The 22033-nt window shown below is 57.5% G+C and overlaps 3 protein-coding genes across 3 annotated transcripts; 1 reads left to right on the top strand and 2 right to left on the bottom strand.

Annotated features, from left to right (window-relative positions):
• Positions 1-4746: 4746 nt before the first annotated feature.
• Positions 4747-6197, top strand: Slurp1 (secreted LY6/PLAUR domain containing 1). The gene is made up of 3 exons (XM_020156657.2): positions 4747-5047; positions 5366-5485; positions 5889-6197. Exons 1-3 carry the CDS (start codon positions 4990-4992, stop codon positions 6086-6088), a joined length of 378 nt encoding a protein of 125 aa, XP_020012246.2. The 5' UTR covers positions 4747-4989; the 3' UTR covers positions 6089-6197.
• A 2379-nt stretch (positions 6198-8576) lies between these two features.
• Them6 (thioesterase superfamily member 6) lies at positions 8577-12049 on the bottom strand. Its single transcript, XM_020156736.2, has 2 exons — positions 11215-12049; positions 8577-9438 (listed from the first exon to the last, which is right to left on the bottom strand). The coding sequence occupies exons 1-2, from the start codon at positions 11725-11727 to the stop codon at positions 9325-9327; spliced, it is 627 nt and encodes a 208-aa protein (XP_020012325.1). The 5' UTR covers positions 11728-12049; the 3' UTR covers positions 8577-9324.
• A 3693-nt stretch (positions 12050-15742) lies between these two features.
• On the bottom strand, positions 15743-18323 carry Psca (prostate stem cell antigen). The gene is made up of 3 exons (XM_020156752.2): positions 18183-18323; positions 16787-16894; positions 15743-16433 (listed from the first exon to the last, which is right to left on the bottom strand). Exons 1-3 carry the CDS (start codon positions 18232-18234, stop codon positions 16222-16224), a joined length of 372 nt encoding a protein of 123 aa, XP_020012341.2. The 5' UTR covers positions 18235-18323; the 3' UTR covers positions 15743-16221.
• Between the last annotated feature and the right edge of the window lie 3710 nt (positions 18324-22033).

The raw sequence follows: 22033 nt of genomic DNA, 5'->3' as shown, positions 1-22033 counted from the left end.
TCTGTGATGGGTTGAAGCTTAATCCCACAAGCAAGGACAGTCACCATGACTAAGACACTCACCCAGCGGGTAGATCACTGCCCATCAGTTCCTTGGGGGCTGTGGAGAGCCTTACCAAGGTGGGCAGAGGCCTCTTTGCCACCCTACCACCTGCCTCTCCTCTGACTTGTATGCCTCCACAACCCAGCCCTCATTCACCCTCCCTGCTCCGGGTCCCTGGGTGAGTTGGCCCCTCACGTAGTTCATGGCATTTCAGCCAAGCTGAGATGGGCTGTAGGTCTTCCTTCCTTCCTTCCAGCATACTCCTAACCCACAATGCTGAGTCCAAGGGGCCTTGTACCTCAGCCATCGCTACCCTCCTGGGTGGAGGGAGGCTCTGTTCCTGGGCAAGGGTCCCATGACCAGGAACTGCTGAGAATACCCCATGCCTGGAGAAGAGACCAGGGGCCCAGGAGGCCCCTGTCCCTAGGACGCAGGAACTCCCTACCCTGCCTTTTGTGATCAAGACCTGCTGCCATGGGGCTCTGCAGGCCTGGGCCAGCTCCCAGGGGTCAGAGTGTCCTCAGCCTGGTGAGCTCCACCACCAACCCTGGGGCTCAGCCCACCCCAAGCACAGCCACCCTCTGTCTGGGGCCACTGAGGGCAAACTGAGGCAACCTCCCAGGTGCTGGCGTGGGTGGCCCAATTCAGGGCTGTCAAAGTCAAAGTTTTGACTTTGTTAGCAGGGAGACATGGTCCTGTCATCACATCACACCCTCTCACCTGGTTTTTCTTGTGTCACAGGTGCACCTTACATACACACATGCATTCCATAAATCCCAGAGAGATTGGGGACAAGGCCACCTGTGACCAGGGTCAAGGCTCAGAGTGTGACAGAAGTGTTCAATCTGTGGCATGTGCCTAGGCACAGGCTATACGAGGCCTTAGAACCCCATCTTTAATTTCAACTTCATTGGTTTTGAGACTACTTTTAGGGGACTTGTCCCTGTCCTAGGACTTGCTATAGCCTTAGTCCATCAGCCAGGGACCTCTGAGTCACCAGTTGGGGAAGCAGGGCAGAAAGAGAAGTGCTGGAGCAAGGACCCACCACTGTGGTGGCTCATGCAATCCCACATCCGGTAGGAAGTGGACAGGGCAGGAACTGGGCTGATGGGGAGGAGGAGCAGGAACAGGCAAGAAAAGAAGCGTAGAGTTCAGTGTCTGGTGGCCCAGGCCCCACTCATATGCTGGCTTTGGGGTAGGCTCTGCTTTCCTGGGACCTGCCAGCTCTAGCACCCTCCTTCTGGATCTGAAGTCAAGAGTGATAAGACCATTTTCTCTGGCCTTGCTCTTGCCCCTGATCTACCCTGACCAGCAGAGGGATCCTCACCACAATGGCTTGTGTGACACAGGGATGAACATCCTTCTTGCCACTCTGGAGCAGGGATGTCTGGGTCTCGGGTGTAGACAACACCAGCCCTGAGTTCTAGGACAAAGTTTATGCTGGGCTACAGACAGCACTAGCTGAGGTCTCCCTGCAAGATACAACATGAACACCTTGTATTCAACCATCTACCTATCCACTAATCTCACCCATCCGCCCTTTCATTTATCCATCCATCCTCCATCCTTTTATCCATATATCCATCGTCTCATTTAAACACCCACCCATCCTTCTATCATCTATCCACCCACCCATCTGCCCTGCCATCCACTGTCTACTCATCCATCTACCCATCCATTCATCCACCCATCAACCAAACTATGCCCCCACCCATCCATCCATCTACCTACTCACTCACCTCATCCATCCATCTATTCACCCTACCATCCATCATTCAACCATCCATCTACCTCATCTGTCCTCTGTCCTTTCATCCATCCATTTACTCACCCATCCCATCCATCCTCCTCCACCCATTCATCCATCCACCATCCCAACTATGCACCCAGTTATCCATCCATCTACCCATCCATGTACATATTCCTTCTGTCCTCTATCCATTCATCGTTCCATCCGTCCATCCTCAAGTAAATGCTACTCAACAGTTAGCATGACCAGGCTTGAGCCAGAGGGGAAGAGTCTTAAAGGCCCAACAGGCCAGGTAGGGTAGAGCAGGCATCAAGCACCAGTGGTGGGATTGGGGCTTTGATTGCATCCCGAAGGCAGCGGAGAGCCAGGGAGCATTTCTGAGAAGAGTAGAGTGTGGTGTGATTTGCATATTAGCCTGGTCCCTGCAAGAGGAGGGAGGAGGGAGTGGTCAAGGACGAAGAGCCAAGCTCCCAGAGACAGATAAAGTGGCCTGGCAGATGTCTGGGGCTGGGTGTGAACTGAACAGTAGCCTAGCCACTTGGATAGGAGGGAACAGGGAGGGGCCATGGTTCCATATTGGGTAGCAGGTGAGAATCGCTTCAGGTGCCTGGCCAGGCTTGGATGAGATCCAGTAGATTCTTCTCTATACTCCCCACCAGAGGAAGGCAGTAGGAAGGAGGACATAAGTGCATCCACCAGAGCCTCTGTCAGTTGCTCCTGCAGTCTCACATGGCCCGGGCATCCCTCTCAGTTCAGCTTCCCAGCAACCCTGAGGGCTAGGAACAATCACTGTCCCAATTTAAAGATCAGACAGGCTCAGGAAGAAGTGACCTGCCTGTGGCCACACCATAAGCCTCTGACAGGGTCAGGGCTCCCCAGGTCTGTGTAATAGCTGTGTCCCAGGTTCTGGGAAGTGAGCTGCCTCTTCGTGTCACACATTGTCCTTGACTGGGCTCAAACCTGGTCTCCCAGTTCTACACCTGATGCCAGTGGGGAGGGTGTGGACTCACAAAGAGGCTGCCAAACTAGGGTGTAAATTGTGCCCTTCCCAGTGTTGTCTGTCCCAGACACAGCACAGCTTTTCCTCCTGCCCACTGAGTGCTAGGCTTGGAAATGGGACAAAGTGGTGCTGGTCTGCCCACAGGAAGGTGGACATCCTCCCTAGGCTGCCACTCTACCCCAGCATCCTCCCTGCCATCCTTGACACCTGAGGTCTTCCTTCCTTTTCAGAGCCAGGACAAGTGGTCCCTTGCACGTGGCCTCAACTAGCAACACATCAGCACCTCCTGTTCTCAGCACCCAGGCCTGCGCTGCTTATTGGCACCCCACCCCACAACCCCATGCTCCAAGTTCACCTGCATTGAGCTCTGCAATGAGCTTGCAGTGTGGCAGAGACCTGCTCATGCTGTACACTTGCTAGTTTTCATGGCCTTCCTCTGGAGCAGATTTTCCTCTGCCTAGTTTAGAGAGGGAGGTAAGAATGAGTGCTTACAAGTAGGCCTGGGTCACATGGGCAGCCAGGGAACCAGGACTGGGTTCAGTCTACCAGGCCCAGAACCAGACCTTCCCTGGCTCTTATGGCAACCTCTGGGTGGGCTGTGGACTGAGCCCCTGGGATGAGCCACCACTGTTGTTTCTATCCACATGCAGGACCCATTGTTTGATCTGCAGTAACCATAGTCTTTCCCTTGGCCCGCCCTTTGTTTTCTACAAAGCCTTGTACAACTGGCCTCAGTCCACATTGGCAGGCCACTTCTGCCCTAGCAACCTACAAACAGGAAACCAAAGTCTGAAAGGACTAGGGAGCCACCCCAAGGCCACACACGGAAAGAGCTTCAAGGTCAAGAGAAAAACTCATGCCTCCTAGGTGCCAACCCAGAGCTCCTTCCAGCTTCCTATCCTGTTTCAAGATAGAGTGTGACTCCCCTACTCCATGGCAAGGCCCACCAACCAGCCCTCCACACAGGTGCATCCAGTCTTCTTATCCATGTACTCAGCTACCCGCCTACCCCCACTTTTCTAGCCAACTATCCATCCATCCATTTAACCATCCATTCATCCTGCACCCATCCAGCCACCCATTCGTCTGTCTACCTTCCATCCATCTACCCACACATCCAACCATTTATTCATTCTACATGTATCCATCCATCTACTCAGCCACCCATTTACCTATGTATTATCCATCCACCCATTCCTCCATCCTTAGTCCATCCACCCATCTATTCACTCATACAGTCATCCATTAGAATTGTAGAAAACAGAAAAACCAAAGAGATGTATACTGGGCAGGGTGGTAGAGGAATATGGATCTTACAGCATGGGGAAGATTTGAGGAATTGGATGGGAAACCAGACGGGGTGCCCACACTGAGACAGGCCCAACACAGGAAAAGGCATGAGCACAGGATGGTGTATGCTGAGTGGTGGGCAGGCAAGCGCTGAAGGTCAGATGAGATTGTCAGGCCAGGAGGCTGCAGGGTGGGCAGTAAGTACCCTGTGGTCAGGAGCCTAAAACCAAGAAGCTCTAGTGGGCAGGGACCAGTGATGAGGGGCCCCATGCCCATCTGCTCTAGAGGGTCTGGTTGGCCACCAGCACCCCCACACCACTTACACTTCACCAGGCACTCTCCTGTTCTACACTGGCACAGTTTCTATTTTGTGGGTACCAGGTATATATCAGGCAGTAAAAGTCTGTGCGCATGAGGACAGCCTTGGCCCCTGGTTAGGCAGATGGAGCTGTTGTTCCCACATGGCTCCCTGCACTGGTAGGTGCCCTACACCTGGGTCTGGAGGTCCCTCAAGACTGTAGCCATGAAGCTTGTGAAGCCCTGGGACAGAGCCAGGAGGGAGTGACTCATCAGTGGGAAGGATGTCCTCAGTCACTCAATCAGAGCTGGCCAGGACAACAGGAGGAGGGGTGAGGTCCCAGTACGAGGTGTGTCTGCCCAGGGCAGGGCCAGGGTCCTCAGACAAGGGCTCCCTTGGAATCTGCAAAGGAGTCCCACCCCTGGGAGCTGGTGAGTGATGATGGCTGCTGTCCACCGCCCATGGTCCACCAGCTTTCCCCATTCTACATAGAGCCACCCTACTGAGTCACAGCAGGTTCTGCTGCCGCCCAGGAGCAGGAGCTGGAGGGGCTGGTATAAATCCTCAACATGGGACCAGCCACGGTTCCCAGCTCCTGAGCGCTCAGGAATGGCCTTTCGTTGGGCCACATGGTTGCTGCTCGTGGCAGCTTGGAGCATGGGCTGTGGTGAGTGGCTGGGGGTGTGGCTGCCAGGGGATCCTGCCCTGGGTCTCGGTTTGCCCATCTGGGGGGCCCTGTGGCTGAGGGCATCCTAGGTTCTCAGTGAGTCTTCTGGATCCTAAAGCCCAACTTCCCCCTGGGAAAGGGATCATGGCCCCTGTTGTCGAGGGAGACTGAAGCTTGGGTGGTGGAAGCAGTGTTCAAGTCTGCCAGTAAGCCAGCTGGGCATTGAAGGATCTCAGCAGATCTCTAGCCCCTTCCTCCCGGCTCCAGGCCAGGGTTGCCAGGCCGGGTGATGAGGCTCTGTCCCTGCTCCTTGCCCAGGTGAGGCCTTCAGGTGCTACGCCTGTGCCTGGCCCACACCCATTTATTCATGCAAGAACATTACCCAGTGCAAGCCGGAAGACACGGCCTGCAAGACCACATTGGAGACGGTGGAGTCGGGTAAGGCTGGACCCAGGCAGGGCCTGGGTCTACACAGAGGTCAGGCCCACCTTCACCAAATGACTCCCTCCATCCAGCATTGCCTGGGAGGAGGAGGGGCACAAAGGGTAGGGGGGGGGCTTCCCCACTTTAGAGGGGCTGCCTGCAGCCAGGGAGTCACAGCCCCCTCAGAGACCCCGTGCTGGGTGCCAGGCATGGGGGTGGGGCAGGCAGATGATACAGAATTTGGGCTAGGGCCTCAGGCCTGGGCACTGCAACCACTCAGCAGGGGCTGGTGTATTATTAATATATGTCACAGTCAAGGGTGGGATGGGGAACGCAGGTGAGGTTGGAGGAGCCAGGGCACAGAGGGGAGGGTATGCAGTCAGGCAGGTGTGGGCTCTGATGCCTGCCTGCCCTACAGAGTACCCCTTCATCCAGAGCCCCATGGTGACACGCTCCTGCTCCAGCTCCTGCCTGGCCACAGACCCTGACAGCATTGGGGCTATCCGCCCTGTCTTCTGCTGCTTCCGTGACCTCTGCAATTCTGTGGGGATGGCCAGACCAGGCATGGGGACTCTGGCCGTGCTCGGGACCACTCTCCTCCAGCACCTCATTTCCTGACAGAGCCTGTGGTTCCCTCTTCTTGCATATCTCTGAAAGCAGAGCTCACTTAATCTCAGGTCACTTATTCTGTCTCCTAAACTTGTAGAAAATAAATAAGTCAAGGGTGGAGATGACTCTGTCCTTCCTGAGCACTGAGAATCCACAGATAAGGCCTGCAGGAGAGCTGGGCTGAATTCTGCCATCTTTTAGGCACCCAACCTGCATTCTCATCCAGGGCTCTTTGGGCCCTTTTCCCAAATGGGGAGACAAACGCTTAGGGGCAGAAATGCCTCCTGGGCCACCCTCCCTGCAAACCTACTCCACACCAGGACACAAAATGTTCCTTAGCCCCAGGAAAACCATCTTTCCAAGAATCTCCCCTCAAACCCCAGAGGTCACCCACTCTAGGGTGGAAACAAAGCTTGGAGTTGGACCTGATTTCTTCCAGGATTGGGTGGGTCTGGCTGGGCAGTCATGTCTCACAAGATGGGGAGGGCAGAGCAGGAGAGCACAAGGAAGCTCGGGCAGCCTGCTCCCTCTACCTGGGAGGGACCTATCTCCACAGTCCCTGCTATCCCCTCTGACAATGCCCTGCCTGTTCCCTTGGGGCAGCTGGGAGATTCGATGAGACAGTGGCCAGTGCCAGCTTGTCCCTCAGACCCCATGGCCAGGCTGACTCTGTGGTAGCCGCTGGTCAGAATGGCCTCAGGGGCTGACTCCCCACCCAGGTGCCCAGAGGACCTCAGACCCAGATGACCTTGTCTTCAGCTGCTGCTTCCCTGGCTCACAGGTGGCCCCCGCTGTCCCCTTCACAGTGCTCTGCCCACCAGCTGTGGGGCCTGGGCACCTCAGGCCTTAATGCCCCTCTCCAGGCTAGCATTCTTGTTGGTGTCCTCTGGGCTTGGCACTTTTTGGGTTCTGCCCAGCTGGGTCTTGGGTCAAACCCCATAAGCCATGGGGCTGTGGGACCTGTGGCTGTCGGGTGGGGACCATGTGAAGCAGGCAGCAGGCTAGCCAGCTTGGCAGATTGGACGGGCATGGGCGAGTGACCAGGATGGTGTGAGCATCCCTCAGGACCCCTGTGCGAGCTCCTGTCTCTGAAGGGCCCAGAGGTCAGCTCCTACTTCCTCCCAGCCCCCTCCCCACCCCCATCTTCACTGGCAACCAACATGCGTGGGAGCACGAATGCAGGGGCATCCTACCTTAGGGCCTCTCCGCAGGGCCTGCGGTCTCCCCATTAGGGTCATTCCCCTCCATTTGGGCTGGACTTCCAGAGATGGGGGGTTCTGGATTAGGAGTCAAGGACATGGCCTTACCATAGGAGCTGTGCAGATGTCGCTGCCCAGTGGAGCAGCAGGGCTACTGCATCCGGACTCTTCTGAAGACTGCCCTAGTCAGCGGCATCCCTGCAGTGGGAGGCCGCACTGCGCCAGCACCGCCAGCAGGGGGCGTGCGTCCCCGGCGACGCAGGGCGGGCACGTGGGGACCCCGATGGGCTAAGGTCCCGGCCCTCAGCGGACCTCGGAAAGCCCTTAGCCTACGGTTGGCCTTGAGGACACCTGCCTCACCTGGGTGAACACTTCTTAATCCTGGAACTGCGCGGGCAGGCGATGGCACCCCCGGCCCTAGGGACAGCTACGGAGGCTGGGACCGCAAGCGGTACCTCCATATCGTCCCAAGCAATCTCTAGGCACACCCCGTCCTGCAGCTTCCTCTGCTCCCACCAGTCATTCGGGACCACTGGCTGGACACTCACTTCTTGTCTGGAGTCTTAGGAGAAACTTGTGGCCTTTTATTATGTGCACCCTGTCTCTCTGAGACCTGGAAGGGCCTTGGCCAAAACCTCTTAGATGAAAAGAAAAAGACATGTCCATCCGATGACTGCCTCCAGGCTCAGGGCAGGGCAAGAGGTGCAGGGCGGGTGGGGGTCAGCTTAGGGCCAGCCTCCCTGGCTGCCAACCATGGCCCTGCCCCGACAGGAGCCCTTCACCACGCCTGTTCCTCCCCCTTCCTTTCCCAGACTCTGAGCCTTCTGGACTCCCCCTGGATAAGTGGGCAGAGCATAGATATCCCCCACTCACCTGCCTTAAGTCCCTGGGGGGGGTCCCACTCTAAAGGTGTAAAACAGCCTCTACACACTTGTTTCCTTCTCCCCCATAACCCCAGAAGGCTGGAGGTCCTGGCCTCCCGGGGCCATCCCAGGACTCCAAGGAAGGAAGGGCAAAACATGGGCCATGTACCTATGTACAGGGTTGCCAAGCTTCATGGGCTGGGGATAAGGCGGCAGGCAGGAAGACAGCGAGGGGCCTTGGGCAACTTCCTCCTGGCGTCAGTCCCATGTTCTCCAGGACAGTAATAAGTCTAGCCCTGCCAGCCTGGTCCCTAGGTTCACAGGAGCCTGACAAGCCTGGCCTCCTTCAACACACACACACACACGAAGACACACCAGGGAATGGGCACAGCAGGCAAACAAGGCTTCAGAAATAAGCACCTTCTCCAGCACACGCACCTTAAAACTCTTTAATCTTGTGCTTTCTTTAAATAAAAGATTCCAATTTCCCTGCAGCACTAAGGCAAGGACAGTAGCATGGAGTGGGGTGGGATGTGCAGAGGAAGGGTCAAGGGCATCACTGAAACTCCTGGCTTGCACTCAGGTGTGGTTCCAGGAAGGGCAGCAAGGAGTCAGTTCCTGGCTTCCAGCTGCTGTCCTCACCCTGGCCTGGTAGAGCAGAAGCCAGGCACAGATAACACCCACACCCAGGGCTGCACCTCACGAGCCCTAGCTAGACATGGTATGCCCTCTCTGCCAGAGCCCCAGGCTGGGACCAGCCCTCTTAGCCCTCTGGGTTCTCAGAAGTTGTGGGTGGTCCAGGCCTCAGTTTCCTTAGCTGTAAGGTGACCCTTTCGAGGGCCCCATTATCCCTGAGTCAGGCCCAGGCCCTAAGCCAGCCCTGGAGAGCCCCAGCCCATGCCCAGGACTGTTGTGGCCTGTCTGGCCATACACGTATGTGACTCCAATGATCCGCCCCAGCCCACCCCCCAAAAAAAAAAAAACGTGGGCCCTAAGTAAACAGCCTCACTGTAGAGACAGCCCCACCAATGCCATTCCATCAGCTGCCAGTGTGGGGGTCCAGCAGAGAGCGGGTCAAGCGGGTAAAGGGGGTCAGAAAGCCACTCCAGCTAGGAGCCCAGCCAGCCTGTCCATTCTGTGGGACAGGGTGACAGGCAGGGCAGGCGGGGTGCAGAAGTGGCGGTCACTGGTCCTTGATGGTGTCACTGAGCCCACTCTCAGCACGGAGCAGCTGGCTGCTGGCCTCGTTGTAGGCAATCCAGTGCTGTAAGTCTTCCGGCAGTTCCGGGGGCTCTACCTACAGGGAGACAGGAGATCGAGGCTCTGGCGAGCTACCTGCTGCTATGAGGTCTTCCGAGGAAGGGGTGCACCAAGGGAGCACCCAGACAGGCTGCTGCCCTCCCACTGCTGGGCCTCTGCCCACACCATTCCCCAGCCCTGTGACCCTCCACGAGTCTCCTCCTCAATGCCCACCCATACTTCCCCTAGCCCCTCTGAGCTCCTACTTCCTCCTTCCTCTTTCCACCCAACCTCCCTTTGCCAGGCCACCCCAGTGGCACCATGCTTGAGGTCTCTGAATCCCTAGAACCAGGCAAAGGCCTGTGAGGCTGGCTGATTGGAGAAAGTGAGGAAGAGCAGGACGTAGGGGCAGAAGAAGACTGGCCATGGAAGCTATGCTCCCAGGAAAGGGCTAGAGTGACCTTTCTGAGAGCCCTTCTCTTTCTCAAAGGTACCAAGAGAATTGGATTTGATCTGCCAGGCCAGCTCTGAGTTGGTCCACTCTATTCTTAACAGTCCTCACTCTGATGGGAACAAGACACTGAGCAGCCTGAGAGCTGGAGGCCTTGCCACTGAACACTGAGAGCTGCCGAGAGAGACGCCGGGCAGATGCCCACCACATCTCAGGGGTAAGACCAGGAGGAAACTACCAAGGGCCAGGCAGGGCAGGGCTGGGCTCTGCTCTCATGTCCAGCTCTGGCTCTCAGGACCACCTGCTCCTTGCCTAGTTTCAGTAGTCAGATCCAGCTGTCCCTTCCTGATCACAGCACCTCAGGCTAGCCTCTCTGCTTACAGGACCTCTAACCTCAGATTCATCCTGTCCCAAAACACACATGCCTCTGCCTGAGATCCTCCCTAATCCCGGGACTCAGACAAGTAATGAGGGGTGACCCCCAGCCAGCCCCTGGCCCTCCAGCTGAGCTGGGCCTCCTTAGGGTGTGCAAGTTCCACCTCCTCCTTGCATAGTGACCCCGCCCTTCATCCCCACCCCCCACCTCTCACATGGACTGCACCAACCAACCTCAGGACTGAAAACAAGGGAGCAAGGCCCGTGATCCATCACTGTGCAGCCTTAGCTGGCGGCCATTGCCTCTCTGAGCCTGTTTCCCCACCTCAGATACTGAGGCCTGCCCTGACAACCATCACCACTGGCTGTCCCCAGGGCCATGGTTGCCATACTGCAGTAGCTGGCTCTGCCACAGAGCTAGGAGGACTGGGCCCTGGGGAGGGGCCTTGAGCGTCTGCAGGGACCGGGCCCTCCCCTCTCTAAACTACAAAAAGACTGAAAGGTTTGCAGCCCTCTCAATCCAACCCCAGATCCAGGAAAACAGGATCCAAACCCTCAGCTCCAAGCTGTGCGAAAGGGGAAGGGGATATCTCAAGTCCCCCATAATTCTTGGCAACCACTTTTAACTGTCCACCATCTCCATTCCATATTCAGAACCAAAGACCAGAGAGGATGGCTTAGTGTTCTAGGACTCATGGCACCAGCAGACAGACTCCTGGGGGGAGTCTGGGCATCTGTTTTGGAAGAGGGGAAGTAAAACCCTGAGGGATCAGGTTCTGCAATGGTTAAGCCTGACAATAAAGTTGATTCAGGGACCCTGGAGACCCCCTAGTAGAAGGGCACCAATGAGTAAAGCCCTGGGCCCAGAGAAAAGGTTAGGAGTGTACAAGATCAGACTGGGCACCCCAAAGAAGCACTGGCTGGCGACCTTCCCAGGGCTGGGAGACCGCTGGGAACCCCGGCGGCGGGGGGTGGGGGAGGGCGTGCACGGGGGCCGGGGCTGCTCACCCTGCGCTTGCATAGGTGCTGCACCACTCGATCCGGCGAGGTGCCCACCACGTGCTGCCGGGAGCGCAGCAGTGCGCATAGGAAGCCATCGCGCAGGCTGACGAAGCGTGCCTCCAGATAGAAGGCGCGGTCGTCCCAGCCCAGCAGGCGGGTGCGCACCTCGAAGGGCTCGAGCAGGCGCAGGGAGCGGCGATAGCGCGCACACGAGGCGGCCAGCACGGCGTGCGCCCCCAACTCGCGCAGTGCTCCGAGCACCCCGCAGCGCGTCAGGTGCGCGGCGCGGGCCACATCGGCCTCGCGCAGGTAGCGCGCGTTGTTCATGTGCAGCAGCAGGTCCAAGTCCGAGGGCAGCACGCGTCCGGAGTAGCTTTGCTCAGCCAGCAAGTCGCGGACGCGCGGCTGTAGCAGGCGCGCGCGCAGCACGGCGCACGGCACGCGCACCAGGTACCATCCGTCCAGCAGAGCGAAGAAGGCAAGCGCGAGAGCCAGCAACGCCACCAGCAGCCCCACCATCGCGGCGGCGGCGGCGCCGGAAGGCGCGGGGTACAACGGGGCCCCTCTGCGCTCGTTGCGGGCCGGGGCCGCTGTGCCGCAGCCAGCTACCCGCCTGCCCCGGAGACCGCTAGCGCTGCGGGCTGGAGCACACCACCTCGCTCAGCCGGCTGAGGGGGAGCCTCTCCGGATGCCGCAGAGCCGCGGGCCGGAGCCCCGCCTAAAGCTCCTGGTGGCCCCCCGCGCCCTCGATGGTCTGTGCCGAGTCCCCGGCGGCGCGTAGCTTTCGCCTTTCCCAGGGCGGGGTCGGCGGGTGCGCGGAGCACCACAGCGACACGTGGCGGCTATGTCTGGTGTTGCAGGGGCGCTGAGCGCGTCTGTCGTGTCTCCATCCTGGATAGAGCACAGGCAGGTGTTAGCTCTTGAGAAAGCAGGCTCAGCTCCTGATCTGAGTGGAGCCACAGACTCCAGCACTTCCCAGGCCCACGATGAGGGACTTTGCAAGTGATAGAGGACACACCAGGTCCCCAGGGGCTCTGCTGAGAGGCTTCCGCTGAACCTGCGACCCTGCTTCAGGCCTCCGCTCCCCCCGGGGGGGGTCGTTTGGGGAGAATTAGATCTGGCCCCCATGGGCATTTCAATCCCAACCTGCACCCCCAACATTCCTTCCCTCAGCACCCCTCAAAGAACCTGATTACCCAAGGCTGTCCCAAGCACTCCTCCCTTTGACCCTTTTGAAACTGGAAACGTCTGAGATGGAGGAGGAGGAGCCGGGAGAACGTAAATAACTCAGTAACCTGGCCTAAGCTATAGTGCCTCGACTAGGGGGACTCTGCCTGGGAGCTGTCACAGGTTCCGTGATGGCCCTGAGAAGGCCTGGCTGTCTTCTCTCTCCCCACAGGGTTCTCTGATGACTCCCTGTGCAGGTGACCAGGGAGGCCGGCTCAGGTCTGCCTGTGGTTCGGGATGGCAGGAGAGCTTTGCGCTTCTGGCAGTGGACCTTTGCTCAAGAGAGGAGCTCCCAGGGGGCAGCACCACCTCCCCTGCTCCATGCCGGGCTGGACACCTGCTGCCTTGCTCTTCCATCAAGGACAGGCTGAGTTCTTTGCTCTTTGGGTTTTGCTTCTGAGGCTGGCAGCTGTGGCAGAGTGGGAGCTGAATTTCCTGGATCCCTGGGATCTGCTTGGATACTCCAGGGACGGAGAACTCACCGCTGGTCAGGACAGCTCTAACTGTCCCTAAGAAGGGCCATCTCTGCACATTACTCACACTTACCCCTGTAACACCCACTTTGTCCTGGCTTGCCTCTGAGTGCTGTCCTCAAGGAGGTGACCCCTCAGGAGGAAGAGACTGAGGATATTTCCCTTGAGCCCATTGGCCTTTGCCCTCCTGTCCCTCACTTTGCCCACTATGTCCCATCCCACCAGGCCCCGAAGAGCTTACACCATCTGTGCCCACCTTCCTGCCTCCAGCTCAGCCATCCTGCCTCATTCTTAGATGCTATGAAATCTGCCTTACACATTGTCCCCTCTCCTCCTGTCTTCCCCTTCCCCGACCCTCTGCCTGGGCTGGGTTCCCAGGGCTCTCCTTGGAGGGATCCCCATGCCTCGGTTGCAGTTTTACACAGGTGGGATCACAGAAGCACGAAATGCTGTCTTCCTGCTGGACCCTAGGGCCAGAGTCTGGTCAGCCTGGTTGACCACAGTATTCCCCAGCAAGTGCACCCTGTGGTACACTGCAGTTGTTCAACACAGGCAAGTGTTGAAGGAACCCACCCCTTCCTCCCCCTCCATCTCCTGGCCATGTCGGTCCCTTACACAGGACACAAACATCTTGGGGTGGGTCCCTGGCAGGGAGTCCAGGTCCTAGAAGCCCCTCCCTCCACCTGCACTTGGCCTGCAGGAACCCAAGGAACAATGCCAGGTGCAAAATGCCAGCTTCCGGCAGGGGGTAATCCCTGACCCTTGGCTCCTCAAGGATTCCTATGTGTGCATGGTACAGCCTTGTGTCACCGCCAGAAGCAGACCCACAGCCTAAGTTCTAGTGGTTGCTGCCTGGGTTCGAAGCTGCGCAGCTAGGACACGTGTGGGCAGAGGGCAACCGCCCAGCAGAACTTGCAGACAGCGATGAGAATAGCGGGAGCACAGCAGGTGCCTGGCCCCTGACCAAGGCCAGGTGCTGATCCTGGTGACTTGTAGCTACCAAGGAACTTTTGGCACAGCCCAGGTCACAGGCTTGGCCCTGGCATGGAGCACCCAGCCAGGCCTCCCACATCTCATGTAGAAGCACCTGCCTTCTACACCTCCCCTCATCCTAGCTGCAGTGATTCATTGCAAGGAATTCCCGAGGAAAGGGTGTGAGGGCTTTTTGTCCCTCTGTCCCTGTGCACCCCTGGCCTCTGATGTGTCCCAACCCTGGGTATGATGTCAGCCCCAGGGAGAAGGAGCGCCTCTGCTCGGGAGTGGCTGACATGTGAGCCCCTTGGTGGGCTGTGTCACAGTCAGTGAAGGTGGTCTTGCTCTTGACCTGTGATCCCCTCCCCTTGGGAGGTGTCTGAGAGGCCCTCCCTGGCCATGCCAGAGTTTGGATCCTCTTCCCTGATTTTATTTTGTTCTCCCAGACCTTATCACTAACAGGCAACAGAGTTATGTATCATCTGAGACCACTGTCCTGTAGGCTTCATGGCATGGGATGGCTGTGTGGTGTCTAGAGGGCCGGGGAGAACCCAACCAAGCCTGGGTGAGTGCTGTGTGTGGAGTGCCAGGAACAGCACTGGGAACCTACCAGGTGTTCAGTAACTGTGTGCTGAGTGGACAGAGCACAGCAGGACACCAGCACCCCGCGGCCTGTTCTTGACTCTCACCAGAGGTGGTTGGCAAGCATGAACCCACAGCTTCCAGAAGCGCATCCTGAGCGCCCACAATCCTGGGCTGCCTTTGGTCCCAAGTCTTGCACCAGAGCTCCAACAGATGTGGAGTTCTGCCAGGGGACCCCCAGATCTGCAGTAAAAAACATAGCCTTCCCCACCCTCCAACCCTGGACCCAGCCCTGGGCAAGCCAGGTCTGTGTGCTGAATGTGCCTTGGGCTCCAGAGGAGGCAGGCCTGGGGAAGACTGGAACCCAGAGCTCCCTCTGGGTGGGGCTGGAGACAAGGGGGGAGGAAGTCCACACTTAGGGTCACCCAGATGCAGGCCTAGGAAAACTGACCTCCCAACATGTCCCATCATCCACTCCCCTCACCCGAGGCTTTCCACCTGGAGGGCACTGGCTTGGCTGACATCCCTGAAGCCTCTGGCCAGCTTCATCCTCAGCATGACTCCTGGCCCACTGGCGGTTGGGCTCCCACTCTCACCCCAGAGCCCTAAGGTTCTGATTCAGCTCAGGACACAGGTTCCTTCCCTTCTCTGAGCCTCTGTGACCCCCCATACCTCCGGAAATACCACCCACTCAGGTCCCCACCCAGGGCCCAGGCTGTCCACAGCCCTGGGGCAGAGGCAGGCTGGTTGCGAGTGGAGAAGCATGGTAGGCATTGCCTCCCGCAGGCCTCTGTGGGTACGGGTATTCCCCTGGAAGGGTCTGGGAGGTGTGGTGGACACCCTGGAACACAGGTCAGGCCTCGGGCAGGGTAGGGGTGGTGGCCTGCTACTGGGGACCTTTGTGGCATATGAGTATTTAGTGTGGGATGGCAGCTCTCAGAACAAAGGTTTTGAGAGACAGGGTAACTGAAGCCAGTGGAAGTGGCAGGAACTACCCTTCCCAGCAGAATCTCTCCTCCCATGAGAGCCCTGGGCCCCAGGAAGGGCCATGAGGAACGTCTGGGGCTCAGAGAGGCATGGTAACATGCCTGAGGCTGCACAGCCAGGACCAGGAGTCTGAAGAGATGCTGCCCTGCCTCCCGCCAGGTGCCGCGCATTTGCTTCTTCCCAGGTCAGAGTTCCAATCCCCATGGCCAAGGGCGGGTCCACAGCCACAGACATGGCCCAGGTGGAGCCCAGACACAGCCTGGGCTCACATAAGGACACAGTCTCTCTCCAGCTCACACAACAGGTGTTTATTAAGGGTCTATGTGTGCTGGAGCTGCTGCCCCCTTCCAGGCCTCATCTTCTGGGATTCCTGGACCTCGTGCCCACTCTCAACTCCTCTACTCAGTCTGTCTCATCTCAGCCTTCACTGAGCCCTCCCAAATGCTGTCCGTGTGGTCCTGGCTCAGCTCCTGGAGGGGAGGGCAGGGAGGTGTCCTGGAGGCAGGGGTGCCTGAGCAGAGGTGATCGCTGGGTCAAATTCTGGACTGTGGAAACAGCAGCTCAATCCTACAGCTAACTGCAGGCCATGCTGTGCTGCTACAGCCCAGACTGCCTGGCAGGTTGATACTGAGCAGTCCTAGAAGGGGTCAGGGGCATAGGGCAGGGCCAGACTGTGTCAGCGCCCACCTCCAGGGACCATGAAAGGCCCTGTCTGGGCCAGGTGGATGTGTGGAGAGGTCCAGCGTGGGCTGCAATGGGGCCCTCCTGGAGCCTACAGCTGGGTGGGGCCCCACAGCAGCAGGCCCCCAAGCATGGACAGTAGCCCCAGGGTGGTGGCAGGCTGCAGGGTGTGAGCCCCATTAAAATTGCACAGGTCAGTGTCACAGCACGTGACATTTTTCTTCCCCACGTAGTAGTTCTCTGCTTCTTCCTCACAGTTTGAGCTACAGCCCTTGCTGATGACTGTCACAAACCCAACGGCACCTGGAAGGACACAGTTACTGCTGAGTGAGGGTCAGGTCCTAGGACTCTTACCTGCCTGGCTCTGCCCCAGGACTCCCTCCTGAGCCCACTCTAACTGAAGCTCAAACCAGGTTGGGCTGAGCTCTGAGCCCCGGAAATTTTTAGTTAGTGGATGACTGAGCACAGGGGGAGTGTGTGATGGGCAGTGGAAGGTTATGGGGCGATGGGTGGAAGGCTGAGCAGGTATGTGCACAGATGGAAAATTGCAGATGGACAGAGAAAGAAAAACAGCAGCAGAGACCAAGGCCCAGCATCTTCGGTCCCTGTCAGTGGAGGGAAAGGAGGCCGGGGCAGTAGGGTGGCAGGGCACTCACTGACACGCGATGTCCAGCAGGTGGTGTCAGCGACAGTGCAGTTCTTCACGTTCTGGCAGTTCTTGTTGCTCATCTCGGCGGTGCACGTGTAGCACTGCAGTGCGTCACCTGTGGTTAGGGCGGGGAGGTTCAGAGGCAGCCCAGTTGCCCTGTGCCAGAGGACCACACTGGGCAGAAGGCTGCAGGTGCTCTGTTCTCCCCATACAGCGTGGAAAGGGAGCCCTCAGCCCCTTCCAGACTGCAGAGAGCATGGAGGAGACGAGGGCCCAATGAGGCCCTCCATGGGCTTTACAGGAGGGGTCTGTGTGGCCCATGTCCTCCTGCAATGACTTCTCTGACTGCTCTACCTCCTGGCATCCAAAGCCCACCATCCGTGTTGAAATCCACCACTTACAGATTTAAAGCTTTGTTAAAATGTCCATGCATCCAGGGAAGGGTTACAAACCCCAGTGACTGGCTGGTCATACCTAGCAGCACCCCAGCTGGGCAGTGGGGAATTGGAGGTATAAAAAGGTCCTTCCTGGACTTCCTCAGTACTGCTAGGCATTGGGGCCCATCTGTCCTTGTCCCCTAAACTAGCCAGCCTCTTAGTCCTTTCCAGGCCTCCTTGGTGCTGTGACCAAAGATGAACCCTTGGGCCACTTGACGCCTTGTTTTTGGGACTACAGGCCCCAGCAGCCAGGACATCCTAACTAAGTCTCCTTCCCTCAAAACCAGGATCCCAGTCACTCCAGTAGAAACAGGTGCCTAGTGTCCCACCCCGGGAGTCCTGCCCTTGATGTTTCCCAAACATTGCCTTGTGGCCAGTTTTTGTGACAGCCCCCTACCCCCACACAACATGTATACACCATCCAGAAGCAGAAGCTGAGGCTCTAAGACAGTGGTGACTTCCCCAGGAATGCTAGGTGCGGGGACCCAGCCAGAGCAGAGCAGCACAGACTGCCCCGCCTCATGAACCTTCACGGGCCCTGCTGGAGGCTGCTAGAGGCAGCAGAAATGGAGGCTGGGCTGGGGTGGACCCCGTGCCTTCTCTCAAGACACTTCCAGTTTCCCTCTTTATGATATTCTTTTCTCTGTCCCTCTAGGGTGCTTCTTAGCTTGAGAATTTTGCCCCTGGGACTCCCAGGCTGTTGGTCAGCAATCCTGTCCATCTGTCTTCCCGCTCTGGGAGCCAGGGGCTGCCTCCGGTGGTGAAGAAAAGTAGCCCCATGCCCCTCTCAATGCCTGGCTGTCATGGGACTGCACTCCTTTCTGGGTGCCTTCCTCCATCTGCTCCTCTTCTTCCTTGTCCTCCTCCTTCCCTGCTTCTTCCCCTCTCTGTCCCTCTGGGTCCCCCTCTGCCCTCCTTCCCTCACCCATTCCCCTAGCCCTGCCCTGTGGTGGGTTGAAGACTTACCTGGTTGCAGGGCCAGGCCAATGGCCAACAGGGCAAGGAGGACAGCCTTCATGGTCACAAGTGGGCAGTGGAGAGCAGGCTGCAAGGAGCTTTATATGGAGTCAGCTGGTGGGGAGGTGCTGCTGCCTACAGTCAACAGTGACAGGCTCCCTGAGCCCAGCGAGAGCCCAGGGCTGGGCCAATTCCAATCTCCGTCCTCCCAGGCTGCCCCTCCTACACCTTTGTCCTTCTTTTTGCCTCTGGAGGGCAGAGCCTGCCCAGGGTGGGGCCACTCGCCCTGCTAGAGGCTGTTTTTCAGACACCCTAACAAGGACTGAGAAGTCCTCAAGCACCCAGAATGAAGCCAGACCAGAGAGACCACTTTCTCAAAACTGTCCACTCTCCCAGTCTGGACATGCCCTTGCGGTCCCAGTGCTCTGCATGGAAACCCTGCTTCCATCCTGGGTTGATGGGTCTTGATCCAAGTATTTCAGACAGATCATTCCAATAGCAACTGCAGCAAATGAAATAGACTAGCCACTAGAGAGTGTCACTGGTCACTCCTCTCCTCTGGAGACCTGGACTCGAATATGGAGCTCAGATAGCTATGGGCTCACATTTTCAGAGCATTCAAAGTGTGCTGGACCCTGGGTTCAGGGTGTTGCCCTGAGGACTTTATTTAATCCCCACAACTTGGAACTTTAGCTGCAAGGGAGTCGGGAAACATGCAACTTTCAGCAGTCTCCCTGACGGAGGAGGATGGGGGAGCCCGGGCACTGCCTGGATGTGCTCCTCCAGGCCAGACCCACAGTGCACCCTGCTCTGGGTCCTGGGAGGTGAAACAGACTCCCTGGGCAGAGCAGGAAGGGGACAGAGGTTAGGCCATCTCTCCCTCTGGCACACTGACTGGTGGGGTGTGGTGGCACTGCTTGCATCCCTTTACTGGAGACTCCGAGTCCTGTTGGTCAGGATTTCACAGCCATCTCTGGTCACTATTGTTTCCGTGTATCCCTCCAGGCCTAAGGGCCCAGAGCTTCCTGGGTTGTTTGTTGGCTTTGGGGTGATTTGTGGCCCCAATTGCCCAACTCAACCTGAGGTTCACCTATGTACATGGTCCCTCTGCCAGGCTCCCCCTATTACCCCTTTGGGCATGCTGGTGCTTCTGGTGGATAGAAACACTGGCCATGGCTACTACCCACTGCCCACTTGCCGATGGCCAGGGCGCAGCCACTCGTTCCCTGACACTCTTCTGTCCCTGCTGATGGCCTCCTGACCATTCCTCCCCACCCCAAATGTTTCCCCTAAGAAGAGATCTGGCATTCTAGGGGTCATGCAGGAGACCAGCCCTTCTCCAGGAAGGCCATGAGACCTGGGAGTGCCAAGGGGCACAGGAGCTTACCAAAGCCCTGGATTGAGATGACCCAGCTAATGGGGTCAGGATAACATGAGGCTCCGTTTCCCCAGTACAAACTGGCCTGTGGACTTCTACCTGGGGTCAGGCAGCCCCAGACCCTCTGTGGGTCTCACCTGCCTGACTTCCTAGGCCCCCCAGGTAGGTCTCTTTTCCATGTAAATTCTCTCCCTTAGCAGTGAGGAGTCTGGGGCTCAGAAGGGGAAAAGATCTTGCTCAAGGTTACACATAATGTGTGTGGAGGCCTCTCTGCCCTCTCTTCCCACCTGGAACACCCTCTCTGAACACCCTTCCGGGACGCAGACTTTCCAGCCCAGCAAGTGCTGCACACAGTAACACAGTGGCTCGGCTGTTTCCACCTGGGGCTGCTTGCCTGTCAGCACCCTCCTACCCCAGCCCTAAACAACAGAGGATTGAGCCTTTCTTATCTGTCTCTGCACTGGAGACATGCAGCACCCAGCACCGGCTTAGAACACTCATTTCCCAAATATTTACAGGTGTGTAAATGTTTGCCGATCAGCCTTGATAGGTGAGTCCTCTAAGGTAGTGGAGTGATTCTCCCCCTCCCTGGTGATGCCTGGAGGCAGTTTGGGTTGTCCCAACTCAGGGTGCCACTGGCACTGGCTGTAGGGGGCCCAGACCCACGATCTGCTCAACACCCAGCAGTGCACAGCCCCAATGCCAGTAGTACCCAACATGGAGCTCTGACCTCACGATGGCCTAGTGGTGGTGACTCAAATATCAAAGAAGGCCATAACTGTGACAGCCTCACCCTTACCACAAACTGAGCTCTGACCTCAGCCCAACACTGAGTCCTCACTCTGATCAGTCTTAACTCTGACCCTGGTTTCCAAATAAACCAGCATCATGGTCACACACTGAGCCCTGACCCTGGTCACACCCTAAACCGTGACCCTGGTCACACTCTGAGCCCTGATCCTGACCACCCGCTGAAACCTGACCTTGGTCACAGGCTGATCTTTGCCCCGTACCATGCATGTTTTGGGCACACACTGAAAGCAGTCCCTGAGCCTAGACTGAGCCTGGATCCTCTGGTGGCCCAGCTTCCTGGAAAGGTCTATCACAAAGGGCCATGACAGGTTGCAATCCCTCCGTGAGTGGATGTGGTCCAGGTGTGGCCTCAATATGACTCACCCTTAGCCACAGTCGCCTTCTCTGCCAGCCACTTCCTGAGATTCCAGCTTTTCCTGTTCTCTCCTGGTCCTCCACCTACCCACCCAAGTCCGAGGGCTCCCTGAAGATCCTCCCCAGTCACATAGTGAGGGAGCTGCCACTGCCCGGGGCCCAGACCATTCACAGCAAGGCCTTTCCAACAGCCTACTGCCTCTCCCAGGACCACCACACTGCCCTCTGCTTGACCACACATCATATGACCATTTTTTAAAATTTCACACAGCTAGTTTTTAAAAACAAAGACCGTGTGCTAATTGAAAAACATCTGGCTTCTGCTTGTACCACTGTGGATCCTTTCCTTTGAAAAATGCACCTGCAGATCAAGAGTGTGACCCCCGTGCAGCCAGATCCCAGGGTAGCTGGGGGCCTGTGTCTTACACTCTGTGTGTGCCACGCGGGAGTGTGGGGTGCGGCAAGTGGGTGAGCACGTGGTTCACACATGTGTGTGCAAATGTGAGTGTTGGGGGCCCCCTGAGACCCTCCTTAGAGGGAGTACTGGCAGGAGATTTCCCCACCCAAGGCCTCTAGAACCTGAGTGAGGGGCACTGCCAGGGCCCAGGCCTACCTCTAGGCAAAGGGCTGTAGGCTCCACATGGCAAGGATGACCCGGGGGCTTGGAAGGGAATTTGAGAAGCCAGACCATGTGTGGTCAGGTAATGAGAGAACCTGAGCTTTACTTGGGTAGGAGGAGTGGGCCTGGCAAGGCCAGTCTGTGAGGAGGCTGGTGTAGCAGCCCAGCTGGTCGGAAGGTCTTGACTCTGGGCTACAGTGAGTGCTGGGGAAGGGGAGCTCTTAGTGCTGGGCTGCAGTGCATTTCTTCCTCTCTTTCTGTCTCCCTCCCCACTGCCAGTTCTTGAGAGGAGTCCTGAGGGTCTTGGGTTAATGTTCCCAGCAGAAGTTCCATGCCAAGCCCCACCTCTGTCAGCACCACCTAGGTCTGGGAGGAGCTTTTGATCCTGGGTCCATGAGGCGGCAGCAGAGAGCCACACACAGAGGTAGGGCCAGCCTTCCTGGAGGACCTGGCTTTTCCAGGAAATCGGCTAAGGGATGGCTCTGGAGGTCCTATGTATACTCTGTGACTCAGTTTCCTTCTTTGTCAAACACATTTAACTATCATGTAACTTCTGACCCACAGAATCATGCTGTAGGATGGATGCTGTTCCAAGCCACTAAGTTTCTGGGTGGCTCTGTAACAACAGTGACAACTGATAATGAGTGAAGGCAGATGAGGGAGGAGGCAATGTGTGGGCCAGGGGTGGAGCAGCTG

This window comes from Castor canadensis, chromosome 3, assembly GCF_047511655.1.
Source record: "Castor canadensis chromosome 3, mCasCan1.hap1v2, whole genome shotgun sequence".
In the NCBI taxonomy this organism is placed as follows: domain Eukaryota; kingdom Metazoa; phylum Chordata; class Mammalia; order Rodentia; family Castoridae; genus Castor; species Castor canadensis.
This window is presented reverse-complemented; position numbering and strand designations above follow the sequence as displayed.